General features: G+C 48.5%; 1 protein-coding gene across 3 annotated transcripts in view; it reads right to left on the bottom strand.

Moving 5' to 3' along the window:
* Positions 1–23,535, bottom strand: part of ager (advanced glycosylation end-product specific receptor) — a 37,673-nt gene extending 14,138 nt beyond the window's left edge. For all 3 annotated transcript variants that reach the window (XM_033047702.1, XM_033047703.1, XM_033047699.1), the window contains exons 1-6: positions 23,388–23,535; positions 15,866–15,975; positions 11,799–11,991; positions 9,384–9,448; positions 8,038–8,125; positions 2,934–3,116 (exon numbers count right to left, since the gene is read on the bottom strand). In XM_033047702.1, coding sequence (XP_032903593.1) covers positions 2,934–3,116; positions 8,038–8,125; positions 9,384–9,448; positions 11,799–11,991; positions 15,866–15,975; positions 23,388–23,457 — 709 coding nt within the window. In that variant the 5' untranslated portion in view covers positions 23,458–23,535. The remainder of the gene's footprint in view (positions 1–2,933; positions 3,117–8,037; positions 8,126–9,383; positions 9,449–11,798; positions 11,992–15,865; positions 15,976–23,387) is intronic.
* Between the last annotated feature and the right edge of the window lie 2,168 nt (positions 23,536–25,703).

Below are 25,703 nucleotides of genomic sequence, written 5' to 3'. Positions count from 1 at the left end.
ACCCTGGTAAGTAAGTGTTTTAGAACTAGGTGATGGGTGTGAATCGTGACGAATTAGGCACATTCCCTTTCTTTTTCGTTTAGCTCTACCTTTAGATATTTTTACTTACCCTTCTTAACATAGAAACATAGAAACATAGAAAATAGGTGCAGGAGTAGGCCATTCGGCCCTTCGAGCCTGCACCGCCATTCAATATGATCATGGCTGATCATCCAACTCAGTATCCTGTACTTGCCATCTCTCCATACCCCCTGATCCCTTTAGTCACAAGGGCCACATCTAACTCCCTCTTAAATATAGCCAATGAACTGACCTCAACTACCTTCTGTGGCAGAGAATTCCACAGATTCACAACTCTCTGTGTGAAAAATGTTTTCCTCATCTCGGTCCTAAAAGATTTCCCCCTTATCCTTAAACTGTGTGACCCCTTGTTCTGGACTTCCCCAACATCGGGAACAATCTTCCTGCATCTAGCCTGTCCAACCCCTTAAGAATTTTGTAAGTTTCTATAAGATGCCCCCTCAATCTTCTAAATTCCAGCGAGTACAAGCCGAGTCTATCCAGTCTTTCTTCATATGAAAGTCCTGACATCCCAGGAATCAGTCTGGTGAACCTTCTCTGCACTCCCTCTTCTCTTTGGGGCCTTGCTTTCTTTTCTTTTTTCTTTTTTTTTCTTTTCACATTCTCAAGCACGCAGTCTACTTAGACATCATCATTCGTTTAACGCCAACTACTGCGGACTACACTGCACTGCTATCCTCATTCCTCTCTTCTTTCTCTTTTCTCTTTTTCTATTACAGCTTAAAGTTTAAAAATAAGAGTAGTACACAAAATGTATTATGTTGCATATCATGATTCAGATGTACTGAGTTGGATGATCAGCCATGATCATATTGAATGGCGGTGCAGGCTCGAAGGGCCGAATGGCCTACTCCTGCACCTATTTTCTATGTTTCTATGTTTCTATGTATGTACAATGCTTTTAATAAATAAATAATATATTTAAAAAATTTAAAAACACTGTTCCCTCATCATGCGCCTGTACACTGTGAATGGCTCAATTGTAATGTCTTTCCGCTGACTGGTTAGCACGCAACAAAAGCTTTTCACTGTACCTTGGCACACGTGACAATAAACCAAACTATCTAAACCAGGCACAGCAGCATGCTTCTGACACTGTCCATGGTACCAAGTGGGTCTGAAGAAGGGTCCCGACCCTAAACGTTACCCATTCCTTCTCTCCGGAGATGCTGCCTGTCCCACTGAGTGACTCCAGCATTCTGTGTCAAAGATATTGTCTACCTGAATGTGCTGGCTCATGTTCAAAACTGGTCCAACACCGCCACCACATGGTCAGGCCAAATAATACATGGAAGGCTGTTCACTAACATAGAAACATAGAAACATAGAAATTAGGTGCAGGACAAGGCCATTCGGCCCTTCGAGCCTGCACCGCCATTCAATATGATCATGGCTGATCATCCAACTCAGTATCCTGTACCTGCTTCCTCTCCATACCCCCTGATCCCTTAAGCCACAAGGGCCACATCTAACTCCCTCTTAAATATAGCCAATGAACTGGCCTCGACTACCCTCTGTGGCAGAGAGTTCCAGAGATTCACCACTCTCTGTGTGAAAAAAGTTCTTCTCATCTCGGTTTTAAAGGATTTCCCCCTTATCCTTAAGCTGTGACCCCTTGTCCTGGACTTCCCCAACATCGGGAGCAATCTTCCTGCATCTAGCCTGTCCAACCCCTTAAGAATTTTATAAGTTTCTATAAGATCCCCTCTCAATCTCCTAAATTCTAGAGAGTATAAACCAAGTCTATCCAGTCTTTCTTCATAAGACAGTCCTGACATCCCAGGAATCAGTCTGGTGAACCTTCTCTGCACTCCCTCTATGGCAATAATGTATTTCCTCAGATTTGGAGACCAAAACTGTACGCAATACTCCAGGTGTGGTCTCACCAACTGCAGTACAACTGCAGTAGAACCTCCCTGCTCCTATACTCAAATCCTTTTGCTATGAAAGCTAACATACCATTCGCTTTCTTCACTGCCTGCTGCACCTGCATGCCTATTTTCAATGACTGGTGTACCATGACACCCAGGTCTCGCTGCATCTCCCCTTTTCCTAGTCGGCCACCATTTAGATAATAGTCTGCTTTCCTGTTTTTGCCACCAAAATGGATAACCTCACATTTATCCACATTATACTGCATCTGCCAAACATTTGCCCACTCACCCAGCCTATCCAAGTCACCTTGCAGTCTCCTAGCATCCTCCTCACAGCTAACACTGCCCCCCAGCTTAGTGTCATCCGCAAACTTGGAGATATTGCCTTCAATTCCCTCATCCAGATCATTAATATATATTGTAAATAGCTGGGGTCCCAGCACTGAGCCTTGCGGTACCCCACTAGTCACTGCCTGCCATTGTGAAAAGGGCCCGTTTACTCCTACTCTTTGCTTCCTGTTTGCCAGACAGTTCTCTATCCACATTAATACTGAACACCCAATACCGTGTGCTTTAAGTTTGTATACTAATCTCTTATGTGGGACCTTGTCGAAAGCCTTCTGGAAGTCCAGATACATGCACAGGGAGAAACACATGTCCTTCAATGTGGAGGAAGGAACTGCAGATGCTGGTTTAAACCATAGATTGACACAAAAAGCTGGAGTAACTCAGGCAGCATCTCCGGAGAGAAGGAATGGGTGACGTTTCCGGTCGAGCCCCTTTTTCTATCGTCTTGACCTGAAACGTCACCCATTCCTTCTCTCCCGGGTCTCTGGCGCTGTGAGGCAGCAACTCTACCACTGCATGCCACCCATTGTTAGCTGTTGTGTACAGTTGGTGAAGGCAGGTGCAGGAATGGTCTGCCAGGGAGAAGAGCGTTCTTGGGACTGACAAGGGGTGGGCAGAATTGACACTCACAATGCACGTCGACCCAAATGGACCTGGACCTCTGCACCACGCACCCTCCTTGGGAAGGAGAGACCACTAGACACTCAAACGCCGCACTGACGTCCTTCTTCGTCAGAGTATAGGAGAGCGTCGACTCCGTTGTGTAAAGCTGTGTGTTCTGGTTCTTTATAATGTGGACTTCGACCTGTGCTTCTGCAAATACAGAGGCAGAGAGTTACAACAAGCATGACATAGAAACATAGAAACATAGAAAGTAGGTGCGAGAGTAGACCACCAGGTCCGTCGAGCCCGCACCGCCATTCGCTCATGGCTGAACACTAAACAGACACACTTACCCACAAACAGTAGACACAAGACACAGAACACCAGACACTACCCTCCCCTTTATACCGCTATCACCCCTCTCCACCCCAAGAACCTCGTGATCTCCTGGGGGAGGCAAAAAAAACGGATAAAAACCCAGGTCCAATTCGGGGAAAAAATCCGGGAAATTCCTCTCCGACCCCAATCCAGGCGATCGACACTTGTCCAGGAGATCACTCAGGTCTTACTATACTAACCATACCTAGGTCCATATCCCTGCCCTCTCCCCGTAGCCCCTTATCCCCTTGGCAGCTAAAAAACCATCTATTTTAGACTTAAATATATTTAACGTTTCTGCTTCCACTGCTCCCTGGGGCAGTGAATTCCATAAATTAACCACCCTCTGGGTGAAGAAGTTCTTCCTCATCTCAGTTTTAAAAGAGCCCCCCCTTATTCTGCAACTATGTCCCCTAGTTCTAGTTTCCCCGATCATTGGGAACATCCTCGGTGCATCCACCCGATCAAGGCCCCTCACGATCTTATATGTTTCAATGAGATCGCCTCTCATTCTTCTAAACTCCAAAGAGTAGAGTTCCAGCCTACTTAACCTTTCCTCATATGTCAATCCCCTCATTGCAGGAATTAATCTTGTAAACCTTCGCTGCACTGCCTCCAGGGCTAGTACATCCTTTCTTAAGTATGGACCCCAGAACTGTACACAGTATTCCAAATGTGGTCTCACTAATACTGTGTACAGCTGCAGCAAGACCTCCGTGTTTTTATACTCAATCCCCCTAGCAATAAAGGCCAAACTCCATTGGCCTTCCTGATTGCTTGCTGCACCTGCATACTGACTTTTAGTGATGACATTTTTTTAAAGCACTCGTGAGCTACAGGGAGAGGTTGAGTAGGTTGGGTCTCTATTCCTTGGAGCGCAGGAGGATGAGGGGTGATCTTATAGAGGTGTACAACATCACAAGAGGAATAGGTCACTTGCCCAGAGTAGGTGAATCGAGGACCAGAGGACACAGATTTAAGGTGAAGGGGGAAAAGATTAAATAGGAATCTGAGGGGTAACTTTTTCACACAAAGGGTGGCGGGTGTATGGAACGAGGTGTCAGGGGAGGTAGTTGAGGCTGGGACTATCCCATCATTTAAGAAACAGTTCGACAAGTACATGGGTAGGACGTTAAGAAACATAGAAAATAGGTGCAGGAGTAGGCCATTCGGCCCTTCGAGCCTGCACCACCATTCAATATGATCATGGCTGATCATCCAACTCAGTATCCTGTACCTGCCTTCTCTCCATACCCCCTGATCCCTTTAGCCACAAGGGCCACATCTAACTCCCTCTTAAATATAGCCAATGAACTGGCCTCAACTACCCTCTGTGGCAGAGAGTTCCAGAGATTCACCACTCTTTGTGTGAAAAATGTTTTTCTCATCTCGGTCTTAAAGGATTTCCCCCTTATTCTTAAACTGTGACCCCTTGTCCTGGAGGGATATGGACCAGGTGGGACTAGTGTAGCTGGGGCATGTTGGCCATTGTGGGCAAGTTGGGCCGAAGGGCCTGTATCCACACTGTATCACTCTATGACTAGTGTAGCTGGGACATGTTGGCCGGTGTGGGCAAGTTGGGCCGAAGGGCCTGTTTCCACACTGTATCACTCTATGACTAGTGTAGCTGGGACATGTTGGCCGGTGTGGGCAAGTTGGGCCGAAGGGCCTGTTTCCACACTGTATCACTCTATGACTAGTGTAGCTGGGGCATGTTGGCCGGTGTGGGCAAGTTGGGCCGAAGGGCCTGTTTCCACACTGTGCCACTCTATGACTAGTGTAGCTGGGGCATGTTGGCCAGTGTGGGCAAGTTGGGCCGAAGGGCCTGTTTCCACACTGTATCACTCTATGACTAGTGTAGCTGGGGCATGTTGGCCGGTGTGGGCAAGTTGGGCCGAAGGGCCTGTTTCCACACTGTGCCACTCTATGACTAGTGTAGCTGGGGCATGTTGGCCGGTGTGGGCAAGTTGGGCCGAAGGGCCTGATTCCACACTGTGTCACTCTATGACTAATAAAATGATGTAAAACTATGTCTTTGCATCATTAAAAATGAATCTTTAAGCAACATTACCAAATAATGAAAGGTCTAGATAGAGTAGAAGTAGAGACATAAGGTACCTTTCATAAGGGATAAGACATGAAGTATTTTTAAAGCAGAGATTGGTGTGTTTTTGATTACGAAGGGCAGAAAAGGTTATGGGGAGAAGGCAGGAGAAAGGGGTTGAGAGGGAAAGATAGATCAGCCATGATTGAATGGCAGAGTAGACTTGATGGGCTGATCCCGGGGATGAGTGTGTTGACATATGATGAGCGTTTGTCGGCACTGGGCCAGTACTCACTGGAGTTTAGAAAGATGAGGGGGGGACCTCATTGAAACTTACAGAATAGTGAAAGGCCTGGATAGTGGATGTGGTGAGGATGTTTCCACTAGTGGGAGAGTCTAGTTCTAGAGGGCACAGCCTCAGAATTAAAGGACGTTCTTTTAGGAAGGAAATGAGGAGGAATTTCTTTAGTCAGAGGGTGGTGAATCTGTGGAATTCATTGCCGCAGAAGGCTGTGGAGGCCAAGTCAGTGGATATTTTCAAGCAAGAGATAGATAGATTCTTGATTAGTACAGGTGTCAGGGGTTATGGGGAGAAGGCAGGAGAATGGGGTTAGGAGGGAGAGATAGATCAGCCATGATTGAATGGCGGAATAGACTTAGAAACATAGAAATTAGGTGCAGGAGTAGGCCATTCGGCCCTTCGAGCCTGCACCGCCATTCAATATGATCATGGCTGATCATCCAACTCAGTATCCCGTACCTGCCTTCTCTCCATACCCTCTGATCCCCTTAGCCACAAGGGCCACATCTAACTCCCTCTTAAATATAGCCAATGAACTGGCCTCGACTACCCTCTGTGGCAGGGAGTTCCAGAGATTCACCACTTTCTGTGTGAAAAAAGTTCTTCTCATCTCGGTTTTAAAGGATTTCCCCCTTATCCTTAAGCTGTGACCCCTTGTCCTGGACTTCCCCAACATCGGGAGCAATCTTCCTGCATCTAGCCTGTCCAACCCCTTAAGAATTTTGTAAGTTTCTATAAGATCCCCTCTCAATCTCCTAAATTCTAGAGAGTATAAACCAAGTCTATCCAGCCTTTCTTCATAAGACAGTCCTGACATCCCAGGAATCAGTCTGGTGAACCTTCTCTGCACTCCCTCTATGGCAATAATGTCCTTCCTCAGATTTGGAGACCAAAACTGTACGCAATACTCCAGCAAGACTTGATGGGCCGAATGGCCTAATTCTACTCCTGATATATCTGGGGTTGTGAAAGACTGGTGCAACTGAAAGCCTTTTCTTTGCTATGAAGCTAGTGATCTGGGATTGGGGGTAATATATTAGCATGGGTAGAGGATTGGCTAACAAATAGGAAGCAGAGAGTGGGGATAAATGGTTCATACTCGGGATGGCAACCGGTAACTAGCGGGGTTCCGCAAGGGTCGGTGCTGGGACCCCAGTTGTTCACAATTTATATAAATGATTTGGAGGAGGGAACCAAGTGTAATATATCAAAATTTGCGGACGATACAAAAATGGGAGGAAAAGTAGGGGATGAGGAGGATAGGAAGAGTCTGCAAAAGGATATAGATAAGTTAGGTGAGTGGGCAACAACTTGGCAGATGAAATTTAATACTAATAAATGTGAAGTCATTCACTTTGGGAAAAAAAATGATAGGGCAAGTTATTTTCTAAATGAGGAGGAGCTGCGTTGTAATGCAACGCAAAGGGATCTAGGGGTAGTAGTACATGAATCACTAAAAGTTAGTACGCAGGTGCAGCAAGCAATCAGGAAGGCCAATGGAGTTTTGGCCTTTATTGCTAGGGGGATTGAGTATAAAAACACGGAGGTCTTGCTGCAGCTGTACACAGTATTAGTGAGACCACATTTGGAATACTGTGTACAGTTCTGGGGTCCATACTTAAGAAAGGATGTACTAGCCCTGGAGGCAGTGCAGCGAAGGTTTACAAGATTAATTCCTGCAATGAGGGAGTGACATATGAGGAAAGGTTAAGTAGGCTGGAACTCTACTCTTTGGAGTTTAGAAGAATGAGAGGCGATCTCATTGAAACGTATAAGATCGTGAGGGGCCTTGATCGGGTGGATGCACCGAGGATGTTCCCAATGATCGGGGAAACTAGAACTAGGGGACATAGTTGCAGAATAAGGGGGGGCTCTTTTAAAACTGAGATGAGGAAGAACTTCTTCACCCAGAGGGTGGTTAATTTATGGAATTCACTGCCCCAGGGAGCAGTGGAAGCAGAAACATTAAATATATTTAAATCTAAAATAGATGGTTTTTAGCTGCCAAGGGGATAAGGGGCTACGGGGAGAGGGCAGGGATATGGACCTAGGTATGGTTAGTATAGTAAGACCTGAGTGATCTCCTGGACAAGTGTCGATCGCCTGGATTGGGGTCGGAGAGGAATTTCCCGGATTTTTTTCCCGAATTGGACCTGGGTTTTTATCCGTTTTTTTGCCTCCCCCAGGAGATCACGAGGTTCTTGGGGTGGAGAGGGGAGATAGCGGTATAAAGGGGAGGGTAGTGTCTTGTGTTCTGTGTCTTGTGTCTACTGTTTGTGGGTAAGGGTGTCTGTTTAGTGTTCAGCCATGAGCGAATGGCGGTGCGGGCTCGACGGACCTGGTGGTCTACTCTCGCACCTACTTTCTATGATTCTATGATTCTATGATCTCACCAGCCGGTTTCTCACCATTCCCGTTGGCAACCACCTCTTTGCCATCCTTGTACCAAATAATGTTACTGATGGGGTGGCCATCGTCAGAGATGCACGTCCCAATCTGGGAGGAAAAATGGGAAAATCAGAGGCAAGTCGTTGAGAAAGCTCAACATATGTTCACGCCAACTTTACAATTGAACTTAGCACTCCAGCGCGGTAAGGCAGCAACTCTACCGCTGTGCCACCCTAGTTGTGATAGGATGGCGGAGACCAGGAAACACTTTTTCTCACAGAGAGTGGTGAGTCTGTGGAATTCTCTGCCTCAGAGGGTGGTGGAGGCCGGTTCGCTGGATACTTTCAAGAGAGAGCTAGATAGGGCTCATAAAAATAGCGGAGTCAGGGGATATGAGCAGGGAGGTTCTACAGCAGTTGTACAGGGTCTTGGTGAGACCACACCTGGAGTATTGCGTACAGTTTTGGTCTCCTAATCTGAGGAAAGACATTCTTGCCGTAGAGGGCGTACAGAGAAGGTTCACCAGACTGATTCCTGGGATGGCAGGACTTTCATATGAAGAAAGACTGGATAGACTTGGCTTGTACTCGCTAGAATTTAGAAGTTTGAGGGGGGATCTTATAGAAACATAAAATTCTTAAGGGGTTGGACAGGCTAGATGCAGGAAGATTGTTCCCGATGTTGGGGAAGTCCAGAACAAGGGGTCACAGTTTAAGGATAAGGGGGAAATCTTTTGGGACTGAGATGAGAAAAACATTTTTCACACAGAGAGTAGTGAATCTCTGGAATTCTCTGCCACAGAAGGTAGTTGAGGCCAGTTCATTGGCTATATTTAAGAGGGAGTTAGATGTGGTCCTTGTGGCTAAAGGGATCAGGGGGTATGGAGAGAAGGCAGGTACAGGATACTGAGTTGGATGATCAGCCATGATCATATTGAATGGCGGTGCAGGCTCGAAGGGCCGAATGGCCTACTCCTGCACCTATTTTCTATGTTTCTATGATATGGGGAGAAGGAAGAACAGGGTACTGATTGGGGATGATCAGCCATGATCACATTGAATGGCAGTGCTGGCTCGAAGGGCCAAATGGCCTCCTCCTGCACCTATTGTCTATTGTCTATTGATGGTTCAGTTGCCTGATAACAGCTGGGAAGAAACTGTCCCTGAATCTGGAGGTGTGCGTTTGTTTTCACACTTCTGTACCTCTTGCCCGATGGGAGAGGGGAGAAGAGGGAGTGGCCGGGGTGAGACTGGTCCTTGATGATGCTGCTGGCCTTGCCGAGGCAGCGTGAGGTGTAGATGGAGTCGATGGAAGAGGGAGTGGCCGGGGTGAGATTGGTCCCTGCTCCGTCGGAAGCTGATGTTACCTCAGACAGTGCTCCAGCTGTGAACGTCAGGAATCTCTCCTTCAGCACCGGCTCGCTGGGCGACTCTGCGGGGAAGATGGATCCGTCAGTGTCACAGCACAGAGCAGCAGCTGAGATAACAATGCAGATGATCTAAGGCTTTATAACTTCCAGCATTCTATCATGCAAACTGGAAGAACAGCACCTCATTCTATGTTTCTATGGGAAAGATGTTCCCAATGTTGGGCGAGTCCAGAACCAGGGGCCACACACAGTCTTAGAATAAAGGGGAGGCCATTTAAGACTGAGGTGAGAAAAATCTTTTCCACCCAGAGAGTTGAGAATTTGTGGAATTCCCTGCCACAGAGGGCAGTGGAGGCCAAATCACTGGATGGATTTAAGAGAGAGTTGGATAGAGCTCTAGGGGCTAGTGGAATCAAGGGATATGGGGTGAAGGCAGGCACGGGTTATTGATAGGGGACGATCAGCCATGATCACAATGAATGGCGGTGCTGGCTCGAAGGGCCGAATGGCCTCCTCCTGCACCTATTTTCTATGTTTCAATGTTTCTATATTTTGCTTGGGTAGTGCTATGAATATAGATGTCTCTAACTTCAAGTCTAAGGTCATAAGGTCATAAGTGATAGGTGTAGAATTTGGCCATTCGGCCCATCAAGTCTACCCCGCCATTCAATCATGGCTGATCTATCTCTCCCTCCTAACCCCATTCTCCTGCCTTCTCCCCGTAACCCCTGACACCCGCACTAATCAGGAATCTATCTATCTCTGCCTTAAAAATATCCACTGACTTGTGGCCTCCACAGCCGTCTGTGGCAATGAGTTCCACAGTAGTAACCCTTCAAGTAACGCTTGCATTCCATGTCTTCCCGTCCCTTCCCCATCCTAGTTCTCCGACTAGTTTCACTGTCCTCCTGATTAATTTTACTGTTTGTATGCCTCGGTGTCAACTTCCCCTCAGTCTACATTTCCTGGATCACCATCTGCTTTGATCTGTCGTTTTCACACCTTACCCTTCCATATCTCCATCTCCCTCTCCCCTGACTGTCAGTCTGAAGAAGGGTCTCGACACAAAACATCACCCATTCCTTCTCTCCAGAGATGCTGCCTGTCCCGCTGAGTTACTCCAGCATTTTGTGTCTGTCTTGTGAGATAGGGAATCGGGACTGAACTATCAGATGGGATCTGGCGTTGTTGAATGTGGGAGATGGGTGTGGGGTGGACTGGGAGAGTCTAGGCACAGAGGTCACAGCCTCCGAATTAAAGGATGGTCCTCTAGGAAGGAGATGAGGAGGAATTTTGTTAATCAGAGGGTGGTGAATCTGTGGAATTCTTTGCCACAGAAAGCTGGGGAGACCAAATGAGTGGATATGTTTAAGGTGGAGATAGACAGATTCTTGATTAGTACGGGTGTCGGGAGTTATGGGGAGAAGGCAGGAGAAGGGAGTTATGGGGAGAAGGGAGGAGGTCCAGCTCCTAGCAGCATGGTGCGCTGACAACAACCTGGCCCTTAACTCCAAGAAGACCAAGGAGCTCATTGTAGACTTCAGGAAGTCCAGGGGCGGCACACACACCCCCATCCACATCAACGGGACGGAGGTGGAACGTGTTTCCAGCTTCAGGTTCCTGGGGATCAACATCTCCGATGACCTCTCTTGGACCCACAATACCTCAACTCTGGTCAAGAAGGCTCACCAGCGTCTCTTCTTCCCGAGGAGACTGAAGAAGGTCCATCTGTCTCCTCAGATCCTGGTGAACTTCTACCGCTGCACCATCGAGAGCATCCTTACCAACTGCATCACAGTATGGTACGGCAACTGCTCTGTCTCCGACCGGATAAGCACTGCAGAGGGTGGTGAAAATTGCCCAACGCATCACCGGTTCCTCGCTCCCCTCCATTGAGTCTGTCCAAAGCAAGCGTTGTCTGCGGAGGGCGCTCAGCATCGCCAAGGACTGCTCTCACCCCAACCATGGACTGTTTACCCTCCTACCATCCGGGAGGCGCTACAGGTCTCTCCGTTGCCGGACCAGCAGGTCCAGGAACAGCTTCTTCCCGGCGGCTGTCACTCTACTCAACAATGTACCTCGTGACTACCAATCACCCCCCCCCCCCCAGACATCCTCCCACAGGAAAACACTATCTGTACGCATGTAAATAGATTTATTTATTGATATCATATTCTATGTCGCTCTTCCAGGGAGATGCTAACTGCATTTCCTTGTCTCTGTACTGGACACTGACAATGACAATTAAAGTTGAATCTGAATCTGAATCTGAATCTGAATCTAAATCTGAATGGGGTTAGGAGGGAGAGATAGATCAGCCATGATTGAATGGCAGAGTAGACTTGATGGGCCAAATGGTCTAATTCTTCTTATGAAGCTATCTTTCGGGGAGAGAGAGGAAGGGTTACTCACTGTAGACAAGCACGCTGGTTACAGAGAGGTCCTCTGTGCTGTCCTTCCCCACTCGACACTTGAACAGACCCTCATCCTCGACACCGACAGACAGAATCACCAGGGAGCCATCGTCAAGGACCTGAAATCTCTCCTTGTTCACTGGCACCGACAACTCGGCAATCTCTTCCCAGCGTTCCATGGAACTTGTTTTCTGCGATGAACAAGCACAAAACAAGGGAGGATTAACTGGATAGACACAAAATGCCGGAGTTACTCAGCGGGACGGGCAGCATCTCTGGAGAGAAGGAATGGGTGACGTTTCGGGTCGAGACCCTTCTTCAGACTAATGTCAGGGCAGTGGGCTGCACAAATAGAATGTAGTCGGAGACAGTAAGACTGGTGGGAGAACTGGGAAGGTGGGGATGGAGAGAGAGGGAAAGCAAGGGCTACTTGAAGTCAGGGAAATTAAGGAGGATTAAGGATGAAAAACGAGGCCATAAAACGAGGAAACACTTTTTCTCACAGAGAGTTGTGAGTGTGGAATTCTCTGCCTCAGAGGGCGGTGGAGGCCGGTTCTCTGGATGCTTTCAAGAGAGAGCTAGATAGGGCTCTTAAAACTAGCGGAGTCAGGGGATATGGGGAGAAGGCAGGAACGGGGTAATAATAATAATAATGGATGGGATTTATATAGCGCCTTTCTAATACTCAAGGCGCTTTACATCGCATTATTCATTCACTCCTCAGTCACACTCGGTGGTGGTAAGCTACTTCTGTAGCCACAGCTGCCCTGGGGCAGACTGACGGAAGCGTGGCTGCCAATCTGCGCCTACGGCCCCTCCGACCACCACCAATCACTCACACACATTCACACACAGGTACTGATTGGGGATGATCAGCCATGATCATATTGAATGGCGGTGCTGGCTCGAAGGGACAAATGGGCTCCTCCTGCACCTATTGTCTATTGTCTATTGACATTGGAGCAGAATTAGGCCATTCGGCCCATCATGTCTACTCCGCCACTCAATCAAGCCTGATCTACCTCTCCCTCCTAACCCCATTCCCTTGACACCCGTACTAAACAAGAATCTATCTATCTCTACCTTAAATATATCCACTGACTTGTGGCCTCCACAGCCTTCTGTGGCAAAGAATTCCACAGATTCACCACCCTCTGGCTAAAGAAATTCCTCCTCATCTCCATTCTAAAGGAACGTCCTTTAATTCTGAGGCTGTGCCCTCTGGTCCTAGATTCTCCCACCAGTGGAAACATCCGCTCTATCCAGGCCTTTCACTATTCGGTGGGGTCCAGGAAAGAGCGTTCACGTTGCGGACCCGTTTCCACCAATCTTTCCACCACCACGCACAAGACAGACACCATCGTGTGCAGATGCCAAGAGATGTGTTCAGCTCTGGCTGATCAACTTCTAATCTTCTAATCGATAAGAAGAAGACTATTCGGTAAGTTTCAGAGATTCCTCAACTCATCCTTCAAAACTCCAGCGAGTAGAGACCCAGTTCCGACAAACGCCCATCATATGTCAACCCACTCATTCCCGGGATTCAGCCCATCAAGTCTACCCTGACAATCCATAATGGCTAATCTATCTTTCCCTCTCAACCCCCATTCTCCCGCTCTCTCCCTGTAACCTTTCTACCTAAATAGCGGAGTCGGGGGATATGGGGAGAAGGCAGGAACGGGGTACTGATTGGGGATGATCAGCCATGGTCACAGTGAATGGTGGTGCTGGCTCGAAGGGCCGAATGGCCTACTCCTGCACCTATTGTCTATTGTCTATTAACTATTGTCTAATCAAGAACCCATCAATCTCTGCTTTATTTAAATACCTTGGTCATATGGCTTGTATAAAGTACCAAATCAGGGAGGATTACATAGAAACATAGAAAATATGTGCAGGAGTAGGCCATTCGGCCCTTCGAGCCTGCACCGCCATTCGATATGATCATGGCTGATCATACAACTCAGTATTCCATCCCTGCCTTCTCTCCATACCCCCTGATCCCTTTAGCCACAAGGGCCACATCTAACTCCCTCTTAAATATAGCCAATGAACTGGCCTCAACTGAAGAAGGGTTTCGGCCCGAAACGTCGCCTATTTCCTTCGCTCCATAGATGCTGCTGCACCCGCTGAGTTTCCCCAGCAATTTTGTGTACCTTTGGCCTCAACTACCTTCTGTGGCAGAGAATTCCACAGATTCACCACTCTCTGGGTAAAAAATGATTTTCTCATCTCGGTCCTAAAAGACTTCCCTCTTATCCTTAAACTGTGACCCCTAGTTCTGGACTTCCCCAACATCGGGAATAATCTTCCTGCATCTAGCCTGTCCAACCCCTTAAGAATGCTGTAAGTTTCTATAAGATCCCCCCTCAATCTTCTGAATTCCAGCGAGTACAAGCCGAGTCTATCCAGTCTTTCTGGATTACGGATGATGGGCCATGAGACATAGGAGCAGAATTAGGCCATTCGGCCCCTCAAGTCTGCTCCGCCATTCAATCAAGGCAAATAGATAGAATAACTCTTTTACCCAGAGTAGGGGATTCAAGAACCAGAGGACATAAGTTTAAGGTGTGAGAGGGGAAAGAGTTAATAGGAGCCTGAGGGGCAACGGTTTCACACAAAGGGTGGTGGGTGTATGGAACAAGCTGCCAGAGGAGGTAGTTGAGGCTGGGACTGTCACAATATTTAAGAAACATTTGGACATGTACATGGATAGGACAGGTTTTGAAGGATGTGGGGAAAAAACAGGTTGAGTTGGCTTCCACAGCTGACTATGGCAATGAGTTCCACAGATTCACCAGCCTCTGACTAATGAAATTCCTCTTCATCTCCTTTCCAAAGGTACGTCCTTTCATTCTGAGGCTATGGCCTCTGGTCCTAGACTATCCCACTAGTGGAATTCATTGCCACAGAAGGCTGTGGAGTCCGTCAAAGGATATTTTAGTTTAGTTTAGAGATACAGCGTGGAAACAGGTCCTTCGGCCCACCGAGTCCGCATCAACCTGTGATCCTAACACTATCCGACACACACTAGGGACAATTTATATTCATATCAAGCCAATTAACCTACGTACCTGCACGTCTTTGGAGTGTGGGAGGAAACCGAAGATCTCGGAGAAAATCCATGCAAACCCCGTACAGACAGCACCCGTAGTCGGGATGGAACCCGGGTCTCCGGCGCTGCAAGCGCTGTAAGACAACAGCTCTACCACTGTGCCCCGTGCCACACGTTTGTAAGGAGGAGATTGATTGATTCTTGATTAGCACGGATGTCAAGGGTTACTGGGCGAAGGCAGAAGAATGGGGTTGAGAGGGAGAGATAGATCAGCCATGATTAAATGGCGGTGTAGACCAGATGGGCCGAATGGTCTAGGTCTGCTCCTAACACTTATGAGCTTATGAAACATAGAAAATAGGTGCAGGAGTAGGCCATTCAGCCCTTCGAGCCTGCACCGCCATTCAATATGATCATGGCTGATCATCCAACTCAGTATCCTGTACCTGCCTTCTCTCCATACCCCCTGGTCCCTTTAACCACAGGGACCACATCTGACCCCCTCTTAAATATAGCCAATGAACTGGCCTCAACTGCCTTCTGTGGCAGAGAATTCCACAGATTCACCACTCTCTGTGTGAAAAATGCTTTTCTCATCTCGGTCCTAAAAGACTTCCCCCTTATTCTTAAACTGTGACCCCTTGTTCTGGACTTCCCCAACATCGGGAACAATCTTCCAGCATCTAGCCTGTCCAACCCCTTAATGAATTTTGTAAGTTTCTTTAAGATCCCCCCTCAATCTTCTAAATCCTAGTGAGTACAAGCCGAGTCTATCCAGTCTTTCTTCATATGAAAGTCCTGCCATCCCAGGAATCAGTCTGGTGAACCTTCTCTGTACTCCCTCTATGGCAAGAATGTCTTTCCTCAGATTAGGAGACCAAAACTGTACGCAATACTCCAGGTGTGGTCTCACCAAGACCCTGTACAACTGCAGTAGAACCTCCCTGCTCCTATACTCAAATCCTTTTGCTATGAAAAGGCCAAAGTCACCTGGAAAGACATGTATTTACCTGTAGCCATTGCACAGTCTGGATGCTGTTCTGATGAGCTGAGGTACAGGAAAGCTTGTGTTTCAGCCCGAATGAGGCAAGCAGCCTGACGGGTGCACTTTCACGCTGCTCTGAAAGCAAGTTTAATGCAGAGAAACGTAATTAGTCCCATTCACCACTCATTTACTTAAAGTTACTTTATTCAGTCTGAAGAAGGGTCTCTGCCGGAAACGTTACCCATTCCTTCTCTCCAGAGATGCTGCCTGTCCCGCTGAGTTACTCCAGCATTTTGTGTCTGTCTTCGGTGTAAACTAGCGTCTGCAGTTCCTTCCTACACACATATTTTGTAACACTTTCACTGCTTCACTTCCTTCGAAGATACGTGCAGTTATCGAGGGACTGCTTTTAGTTTAGTTTAGTTTGAGATACAGCGCGGAAACAGGCCCTTCGGCCCACCGAGTCCGTGCCGACCAGCGATCCCCGCACACTAACACTATCCTACACACACTGGGGACAATTTACAATCTTTACCGAAGCCAATTAACCTACAAACCTGCACGTCTGCACGAGTGTGGGAGGAAACCGGAGCGCCTGGAGAAAACCCACGCAGGTCCCGGGGAGAAGGTACAAAGCTCCGTATGGAGTGGGGTGGGAAGTAAGGATATGGAGTGGGGTGCAGGAAGTAAGGAGCAGACAAGTTCAAGTTCAAGTGTTCAAGTTCAAGTGAGTTTATTGTCATGTGTCCCTGTATAGGACAATGAAATTCTTGCTTTGCTTAAGCACACAGAAAAATAGTAAGGCATTTACTACAGTACAGATAAATGTGTCCATATACCATGATATAAATATATACACACATGAATAAATAAACTGCAAATAAAGTGCAAATAACAGAAAGTGGTTGCTAATAATCAGAGTTTTGTCCGAGCCAGGTTTAATAGCCTGATGGCTGTGGGGAAGTAGCTATTCCTGAACCTGGATGTTGCAGTCTTCAGGCTCCTGTACCTTCTACCTGAAGGTAGCAGGGAGATAAGTGTGTGGCCAGGATGGTGTGGGTCTTTGATGATACTGCCAGCCTTTTTGAGGCAGCGACTGCGATAAATCCCCTCGATGGAAGGAATTTATGGAATAATCTCAGGGGCGGGGATACAGGGTAGGGATGGGAGGGAAACGGAAAAGGATCAAGAACGGGAACACAGAACAGGTTCAGGGCCAGGGAGACGGAGTGGGATTGCGAACAGGATTATGGAATGGCGACGAGCGGGACCAGGAGCAGGGATATGGAATGGGATCGGCAGCAGGGACTCGAAGCGGGATCGGGAGCAGGGAGGCGGAATGGGATTACGTACAGGTTTAGGGAACGGGATCGGGAATGGCAACGGGCAGGGCCAGAGGCAGGTAGACGGAATGGGATCAGGAACGGGGATGTGGAGCAGGGACACAGGGAGGAATACAGAGGCAGTGGGGGTAAGGAGCATGGGTACAGAGGAGGGATGTGGGGGGAAATCAGGCTGTAAACCTGAGCTAATAGGGAGAACATTCAAACTCCGTACAGGCAGCACCCGTAGTCAGGATCATAGAAACATAGAAAATAGTTGCAGGAGGAGGCCATTCGGCCCTTCGAGCCAGCACCGCCATTCATTGTGATCATGGCTGATCATCCCCTATCAATAACCCGTGCCTGCCTTCTCCCCATATCCCTTGACTCCGCTAGACCCTAGAGCTCTATCTAACTCTCTCTTAAATCCATCCAGTGACTTGGCCTCCACTGCCCTCTGTGGCAGGGAATTCCACAAATTCACAACTCTCTGGTTGAAAATGTTTTTTCTCACCTCAGTTTTAAATGACCTCCCCTTTATTCTAAGACTGTGTGTGGCCCCTGGTTCTGGATTCGCCCAACATTGGGAACAATTTTCCTGCATCTAGCTTGTCCAGTCCTTTTATAATTTTATATGTTTCTATAAGATCCCCCCTCATGCTTCTAAACTCCAGTGAATACAAGCCTAGTCTTTTCAATCTTTCCTCATATGACAGTCCCGCCATCCCAGGGATCAATCTCGCAGGAGATTGAACTGGGTCTCTGACGCTGTGAGGCAGCAACTCTACCGCTGCGCCTGAATCGACCTGAATTGCCTTCGTCCTAACACAGTCATCAATGCATGTCTTGTGGAAACTGGTGTGGTGGACTCTTTCGGCTTGGATGTAGCGGTGGTGGATACAAGAGGGGACTTGCACAGCCCAGCCTTCACATGAGTCTGCTTTGGGAACAGCACACTGTGTGAGGTTTAGTTATTCTTCAGAGATACAGCGCGGAAACAGGCCCTTCGGCCCACCGAGTCCGCGCCGACCAGCGATCCCCGCACACTGACACTATCCTACACACACTAGGGACAATCTCCACTTTTTATACCAAGGCAATCAACCTCCAAACCTGCACGTCTTTGGAGTGTGTGGTGTGTGTTGGGGTGGGGGGGGGGACGGAAGATCTTGGAGAAAACCCACGCAGGTCACGGGGAGAACGTACAAACTCCGTAGTCGGGATCGAACCCGCGTCTCTGGTGCTGGAGGTGCTGTAAGGCAGCAACTCTACCGATGCGCCACTGGGCCGCCCAGAGGTAACACCTCTTTAGGCAGAGGTGAGCAGGTTGTGAGATTCTAGCCACTGTATTGGGGGCTTCACCAGGAGACCACCTCTCTTCTATGGGGGAGACTTTAACTGATAATTTTGAGGCAGAGATAGATAGATTCTTGATTAGCACGGGTGTCTGTGGCTAAAAGGGGAGAAGGCAGGGCAATGGGGATAGGAGGGAGGGATAGAATGGTGGAATAGACTTGATGGGCTGAATGGCCTAATTCTGCTCATATGTCTCATGGTCCATCAACCTTTACCCTCCTTAATTACTTCAAGTAGCCCTTGCTTTCCCTCTCTCCCCATCCCCTCTCCCTTCCCAGTTCTCCCACCAGTCCTACTGTCTCTGACTACATTCTATCTCTATACCGCCCCCTCCCCTGGCATCAGTCTGAAGAAGGGTCTCGACCCGAAACGTCACCCGTTCCTTCTCTCCAGAGATGCTGCCTGTCCCGCTGAGTTACTCGATGGGCCAAATGGCCTAATTCTGCTCCTATTGCTTACATAGAAACATAGAAACATTGAAAATAGGTGCAGGAGTAGGCCATTCGGCCCTTCGAGCCTGCACCGCCATTCAATATGATCATGGCTGATCATCCAACTCAGTATCCTGTACCTGCCTTCTCTCCATACCCCCTGATCCCTTTAGCCACAAGGGCCACATCTAACTCCCTCTTAAACCTGATGATATGGTCAGGTCCCTGGTGGCCTAGGGATGGGAAACATAGAAACATAGAAATCGAAAATAGGTGCAGGAGTAGGCCATTCGGTCCTTCGAGCCTGCACCGCCATTCAATATGATCATGGCTGATCATCCAACTCAGTATCCCATCCCTGCCTTCTCTCCATACCCCCTGATCCCTTTAGCCACAAGGGCCACATCTAACTCCCTCTTAAATATAGCCAATGAACTGTGGCCTCAACTACCTTCTGTGGCAGAGGATTCCACAGATTCACCAATCTCTGTGTGAAAAATGATTTTCTCATCTCGGTCCTAAAAGACTTCCCTCTTATCCTTAAACTGTGTGACCCCTAGTTCTGGACTTCCCCAACATCGGGAACAATCTTCCTACATCTAGCCTGTCCAATCCCTTAAGAATTTTGTAAGTTTCTATAAGATCCCCCCTCAATCTTCTAAATTCTAGCGAGTACAAGCCGAGTCTTTCTTCATATGAAAGTCCTGACATCCCAGGAATCAGTCTGGTGAACCTTCTCTGTACTCCCTCTATGGCAAGAATGTCTTTCCTCAGATTAGGAGCCAAAACTGTACGCAATACTCCAGGTGTGGTCTCGCCAAGGCCCTGTACAACTGCAGTAGAACCTCCCTGCTCCTATATGGCAGCTCGGGGTTGTGGGTGGAAGGGAAGGTGGGTGAGTCAGGGGCAAGAGAGAATGCTGCAGATGGCAGGGATGATACGTGCAGCCATCCAGCTGCATGTGTGGCGTGCGAGGGAGATATCTGCAATGCATCTCTGCTGCGTCTCCCCTCCCTTTGATGGAAGTGATTTCGGGTGACTCAATAGAATAGAATAGAATAGAATATGTTTATTGTCATTGCACAAAACTGAGCAACGAAATTCCATTTGCTTCTCCTCCGTTAAAAGAAATACAACACAACAACCAGCATCTGCAGTTCCCTTTTGAACACTTTGTCTACTCCACTGCGATATCTCCTCAAGGTATGCCTACTTTGAAGAAGTTCTCCTCCTCTCTCCGGAGACAGTTTCACAACCTCCTCTCTAACTGCACAACAGCGGAAATTGGAGGAACAGCACCTCATATTCCGTCTGGGGACCTTGCGTCCTTATGGCATTAACATTGAATTCTCCCAATTTGGCTAGCCCGTGCTGTCTCCTCCCCTTCCTTAACCCTCTAGCTGTCTCCTCCCACCCTCCCATCCGCCCGCCCTCGAGCTCCTCCTCCTCCTCCCCTTTTCCTTCTTTCTTTCCCCACCCCCCCATCAGTCTGAAGAAGGGTTTCGGCCCGAAACGTCGCCTATTTCCTTCGCTCCATAGATGCTGCTGCACCCGCTGAGTTTCCCCAGCAATTTTGTGTACCAACCAATACACATATGTACAGTTAATAGTAAAATAATAGATACATTTAAAAAAAAGTTTAAAAGAATTTAGCGGTATTCCTCGAAGTTACTTCTTGCTTCCCAGTGTTCACTATTGGAGTTAAGCTCTTTTACCGCACATGGGTAGAGACCTGAGTCGCCTCCCCGAGGGTAGCAGAGTAAAAAGGTGGTTGGCAGGGTGGGATGTGTCCTTCTTGATATTTATGGCCCTGCGCAAGCATCGGGCCTTGTATATGTCATCCAAGGTGGGCAGTTGGGCGTTTGTAATGCGCTGCGCAGTTTTTATAATTCCCTGCAGCTCCCTCCTCTCAGCCACAGTACAGCTGGCAAACCACACCAGGATTCCGTAGGTGAGGATACTCTCCACGGCGCATTGGTAGAAGGACAACAGCAGCGGCTGTGAGCCTTTAGCTCTCCGTAGAGACCTCAGGAAATACAGCCGCTGATGAGACTTCTTCAAGAGAGTGACGGTGTTCATTTGCCATTTGAGGTCCTGGGAGATGTTTATTCCCAGGAACCTAAAGTCGTTGACTCTCTCCACCATGTCTCCTTTGATGTATAAGGTGGTACGAACAGGCTCAGACCCTCCTCACACCACGTTTGGAGGAGAGTGAGCAATTTATTTGGTTTAGTTCAGAGGCACAGCGCGGAAATAGGCCCTTCGGCTCTCCGAGTCCGCACCGACCCAGCTGCTATCAGGCAACTGAACCATCCTACCACAACTCCGAGAGGCAGCAACTCTACCGCTGCGCACAGTTCAATGTTTTCTTTAAAATAAAAAGTTTTCTATAATTCTTTTACAGTTACCGGCGAGGATGAACAAAGTGTCACAGCGATCGCTGTCTCAAGGGAGTTGATGGCCAAGGATAATTTGAACATTGACTCACCCACCTTCCCTTCCACCCACAACCCCGAGCTTCCCATCCCTGGGCCACCAGGGACCTGACCATAGCATCAGGTTTAAGAGGGAGTTAGATGTGGCCCTAGTTCCAGAACTAGGGGTCACAGTTTAAGGATAAGGGGGAAATCTTTTAGGACCGAGATGAGAAAATCATTTTTTACACAGAGAGTGGTGAATCTGTGGAATTCTCTGCCACAGAAGGTAGTTGAGGCCAATTCATTGGCTATATTTAAGAGGGAGTTAGATGTGGTCCTTGTGGGTAAAGGGATCAGGCGGTATGGAGAGAAGGCAGGGATGGGATACTGAGTTGGATGATCAGCCATGATCATATCGAATGGCGGTGCAGGCTCAAAGGGCCGAATGGCCTACTCCTGCACCTATTTTCTATGTCTATGTAATTTCATATTCTGCTTGGAGTGTGTGGTGTACTGACCAGATTTCATTCAACCCCGACTATTATGACCCTGTCCCACTTAGGAAACCTGAACGAAAACCACTGGAGACTTTGCGCCCCACCCAAGGTTTCCGTGCGGTTCCCGGAGGTTTTTGTCAGTCTCCCTACCTGCTTCCACTACCTGCAACCTCCGGCAACCACCTGCAACCTCCGGGGACTGCACGGAAACCTTGGGTGGGGCGCAAAGTCTCCAGAGGTTTCCGTTCAGGTTTCCCAAGTGGGACAGGGGCAATACTTTAAACAAATCCAAGCCCTCACCTCAGTACAAATTATCCATTTCTAACCTAAATCGTAATCCCATCCTGACATATATCTTGAATTCCAATCTTGATTGTAACCTCAACCGTAAACGTATTCTAATTCTAATCGTAATACCACTTCAACCCTCTCTCCGACCCCCAAACTGGAACTCTATTTTGAATTCTGTTCCTGCCCATCGACAATCCCTGGTATGCAGAAACAAAGAACTGCAGATGAAATGTGTAGGAATGAACTGCAGATGCTGGTTTACACCGAAGGTAGACACAAAATGCTGGAGTAACTCAGCTGGACAGGCATCATCTCTGGAGAGAAGGAATGGGCAACGTTTCGGGTCGAGACCCTCCGTCATTCCTTCTCTCCAGAGATGCTGCCTGTCCCGCTGAGTTTCTCCAGCATTCAGTGTCTTTCAACCAGAGAGTTGTGAGTTTGTGGAATTCCCTGCCACAGAGGGCAGTGGAGGCCAAGTCACTGGATGGATTTAAGAGAGAGTTAGATAGAGCTCTAGGGGCTAGTGGAGTCAAGGGATATGGGGAGAAGGCAGGCACGGGTTATTGATTGGGGACGATCAGCCATGATCACAATGAATGGCGGTGCTGGCTCGAAGGGCCGAATGGCCTCCTCCTGCACCTATTTGCTATGTTTCCATGTTTCTATGTAACTGCAGTTCTGATTAATACACAAAAGGATACAAAATGCTGGAGCAACTCAGCAGGTCAGGAATCAGGAGTCCAGAACCAGGGGCCAGTTTCAGAATAAGGGGTAAACCATTTAGAACGGAGACGAGGAAACACTTTTTCACACAGAGAGTTGTGAGTCTGTGGAATTCTCTGCCTCAGAGGGCGGTGGAGGCAGGTTCCCTGGATGCTTTCAAGAGAGAGCTAGACAGGGCTTTTAAAGATAGCGGAGTCAGGGGATATGGGGAGAAGGCAGGAACGGGGTACTGATTGTGGATGATCAGCCATGATCACATTGAATGGCGATGCTGGCTCGAAGGGCTGAATGGCCTCCTCCTGCACCTATTGTCTATTGTCTATTGAGATGTCAGCTGTTCCTTCTCTCCAGAGATGCTGCCCAGAGATCTCCGCTCTGTGGTCTTTGATGCTGCCTGTCCCACTGAGTTACACCAGCACGTTGTGCCTTACTCTGGTGGTGAAAAACCAGCATCTCCAGTTACGCCCAGCACAAAGGGAAACAGATGGACATTGGCAATGAAGGGCTTACCTTGGGCAGAGACAGGAGGAGCAGAAACTGAGATGAGAAATGCGCAGAGCAGTGCAGGAGCGGAGGCCATGCTGAGAGGAGCCGAGGAGCTTGCCGTGTGCTCACACTGTGTTGCAATTTCACTTGGAGATCACTGCCCCTTATCAGCCGGAACTCCTGCAGACTGTGGAGCCTGGCACTAGCACGGCAGCCCCTGAGTTGGTTAACCCTTTCCTCGCCAAATCAAACTCCCTCTCCTTTACACCTCACAACCTTCTGTGCAAACCAGCATCTGTAGTTCCTTCAAGAGAGAGAGCTAGATTGACAATAGGTGCAGGAGTAGGCCATTCGGCCCTTCGAGCCATTCAATGTGATCATGGCTGATCATCCCCAATCAGTACCCCGTTCCTGCCTTCTCCCCATATCCCCTGACTCCTCTATCTTTAAGAGCCCTATCTAGCTCTCTGTTGAAAGCATCCAGAGAACCGGCCTCCATCGCCTTCTGAGGCAGAGAATTCCACAGACTCACCACTCTCTGTGAGAAAAAGTGTTTCCTTGTCTCCGTTCTAAATGGCTTACCCCTTATTCTTAAACTGTGTGGCCCACTGGTTCTGGACTCTGTCCAACATCGGGAACATGTTTCCTGCCTCTAGCGTGTCCAAGCCCTTAACAATCTTATATGTTTCAATGAGATCCCCTCTCCCAAGAGGGGACGTGTAGGTGGGACATGTTGGCCGGTGTGGGCAAGTTGGGCCAAGTTGGGCCGAAGGGCCTGTTTCCACACTGTATCACTCTATGACTAGTGTAGATGGGACGTGTTGGCCGGTGTGGGCAAGTTGGGCCGAAGGAAGGGCCTGTTTCCACACTGTATCACTCTATGACTAGTGTAGCTGGGACATGTTGGCCGGTGTGGGCAAGTTGGGCCGAAGGGCCTGTTTCCACACTGTGTCACTCTATGACTGTCACCAAAACTGACAACGAAATGTCACATCTCCTTTGCCAGAGCCCACACGCATCATGCAACACTTTGCTCCCAAGCCCATTCATTCAGAAGAGTCAGTGTAAAATGTAAACATGCAAACAAAAGCTTCTTCACATTGCTAATCCTCCAACTTCAAGTAGTCCTTACTTTCCCTCTCTCTCTCCGTCCGTTTCCCATCCTAGTTATTTGACCAGTTTCACTATCCTCCTGATTAAATTTTACTGTTTTTACTCCTCGTTGTCACCTTCCCCTCAGCTAACAATGAACCATTCTGTCCTGGCAGACCCATTGTTCCTGCTTGTTCATGTCCCACTGAATTAATTTCCACATAACTCGACCCCATCATATCCCCCCTAGTCCAATCCTTCCCTACCTATGTCCAAGACATCTTCGTCTCCTCAATGACTTCCGTTTTCCAGACGCCCACTCCCTCATCTTCACCATGGATATCCAGTCACTCTACACCTCCATCCCCCACCAGGAGGGTCTCAAAGCCCTCCGTTTCTTCCTCGACCGCAGAACCAACCAATCCCCGTCTACTAATACTCTCCTCCGCCTAGCGGAGCTGGTCCTTACCGCCAACAACTTCTCCTTTGACTCCTCCCATTTCCTCTAAATCCAAGGCGTAGCTATGGGCACTCACATGGGCATGAGCTATGCCTGCCTCTTTGTAGGGTACGTCGAACAATCCCTTGTTCCAGGCGTACTGTGGCCCTCTCCCTGAACTCTACATCCGCTACATTGATGACTGCAATGGTGCTACCTCCTGCACCCATGCAGAACTCACTGACTTCATCCATTTCACCACTAACTTCCATCCGGCATTCAAATTCACCAGGACTATTTCCGGCATCTCCCTACTGTTTCTTGACCTCACCATCTCCATCGCAGGTGATAGATGTCTGATCGACATCTACTATAAACCCACTGACTCCCATGGCTATCTGGACTACACTTCTTCCCACCCTGCTTCCTGTAAGAACTCCATCCCCTACTCCCAATTCCTCCGTCTACGCCGCATCTGCGCCCAGGATGAGGTGTTCCACACCAGGGCATCGGAGATGTCCTCATTCTTTAGGGAACGGGGGTTCCCCTCTTCAACTATAGATGAGGCTCTCACCAGGGTCTTCTCCATACCCCGTAGCTCTGCTCTCACTCCGCATCCCCCCACTCGTAACAAGGACAGAGTCCACCTTGTCCTCACCTTCCACCCTACCAGCCGTCACATACAACAGATAATCCTCCGACATTTTCGCCACCTCCAACGTGATCCCACCACTGGCCACATCTTCCCATCTCCTCCCCTGTCTGCTTTCCGCAGAGACCGCTCCCTCCGTAACGCCCTGGTCGATTCA

The sequence above is a fragment of the Amblyraja radiata genome, chromosome 30 (genome assembly GCF_010909765.2).
Source record: "Amblyraja radiata isolate CabotCenter1 chromosome 30, sAmbRad1.1.pri, whole genome shotgun sequence".
NCBI classification, from domain to species: Eukaryota; Metazoa; Chordata; class Chondrichthyes; order Rajiformes; family Rajidae; genus Amblyraja; species Amblyraja radiata.
The sequence above is the reverse complement of the archived record's forward strand: the minus strand, read 5'-3'. Positions and strand labels throughout refer to the sequence as shown.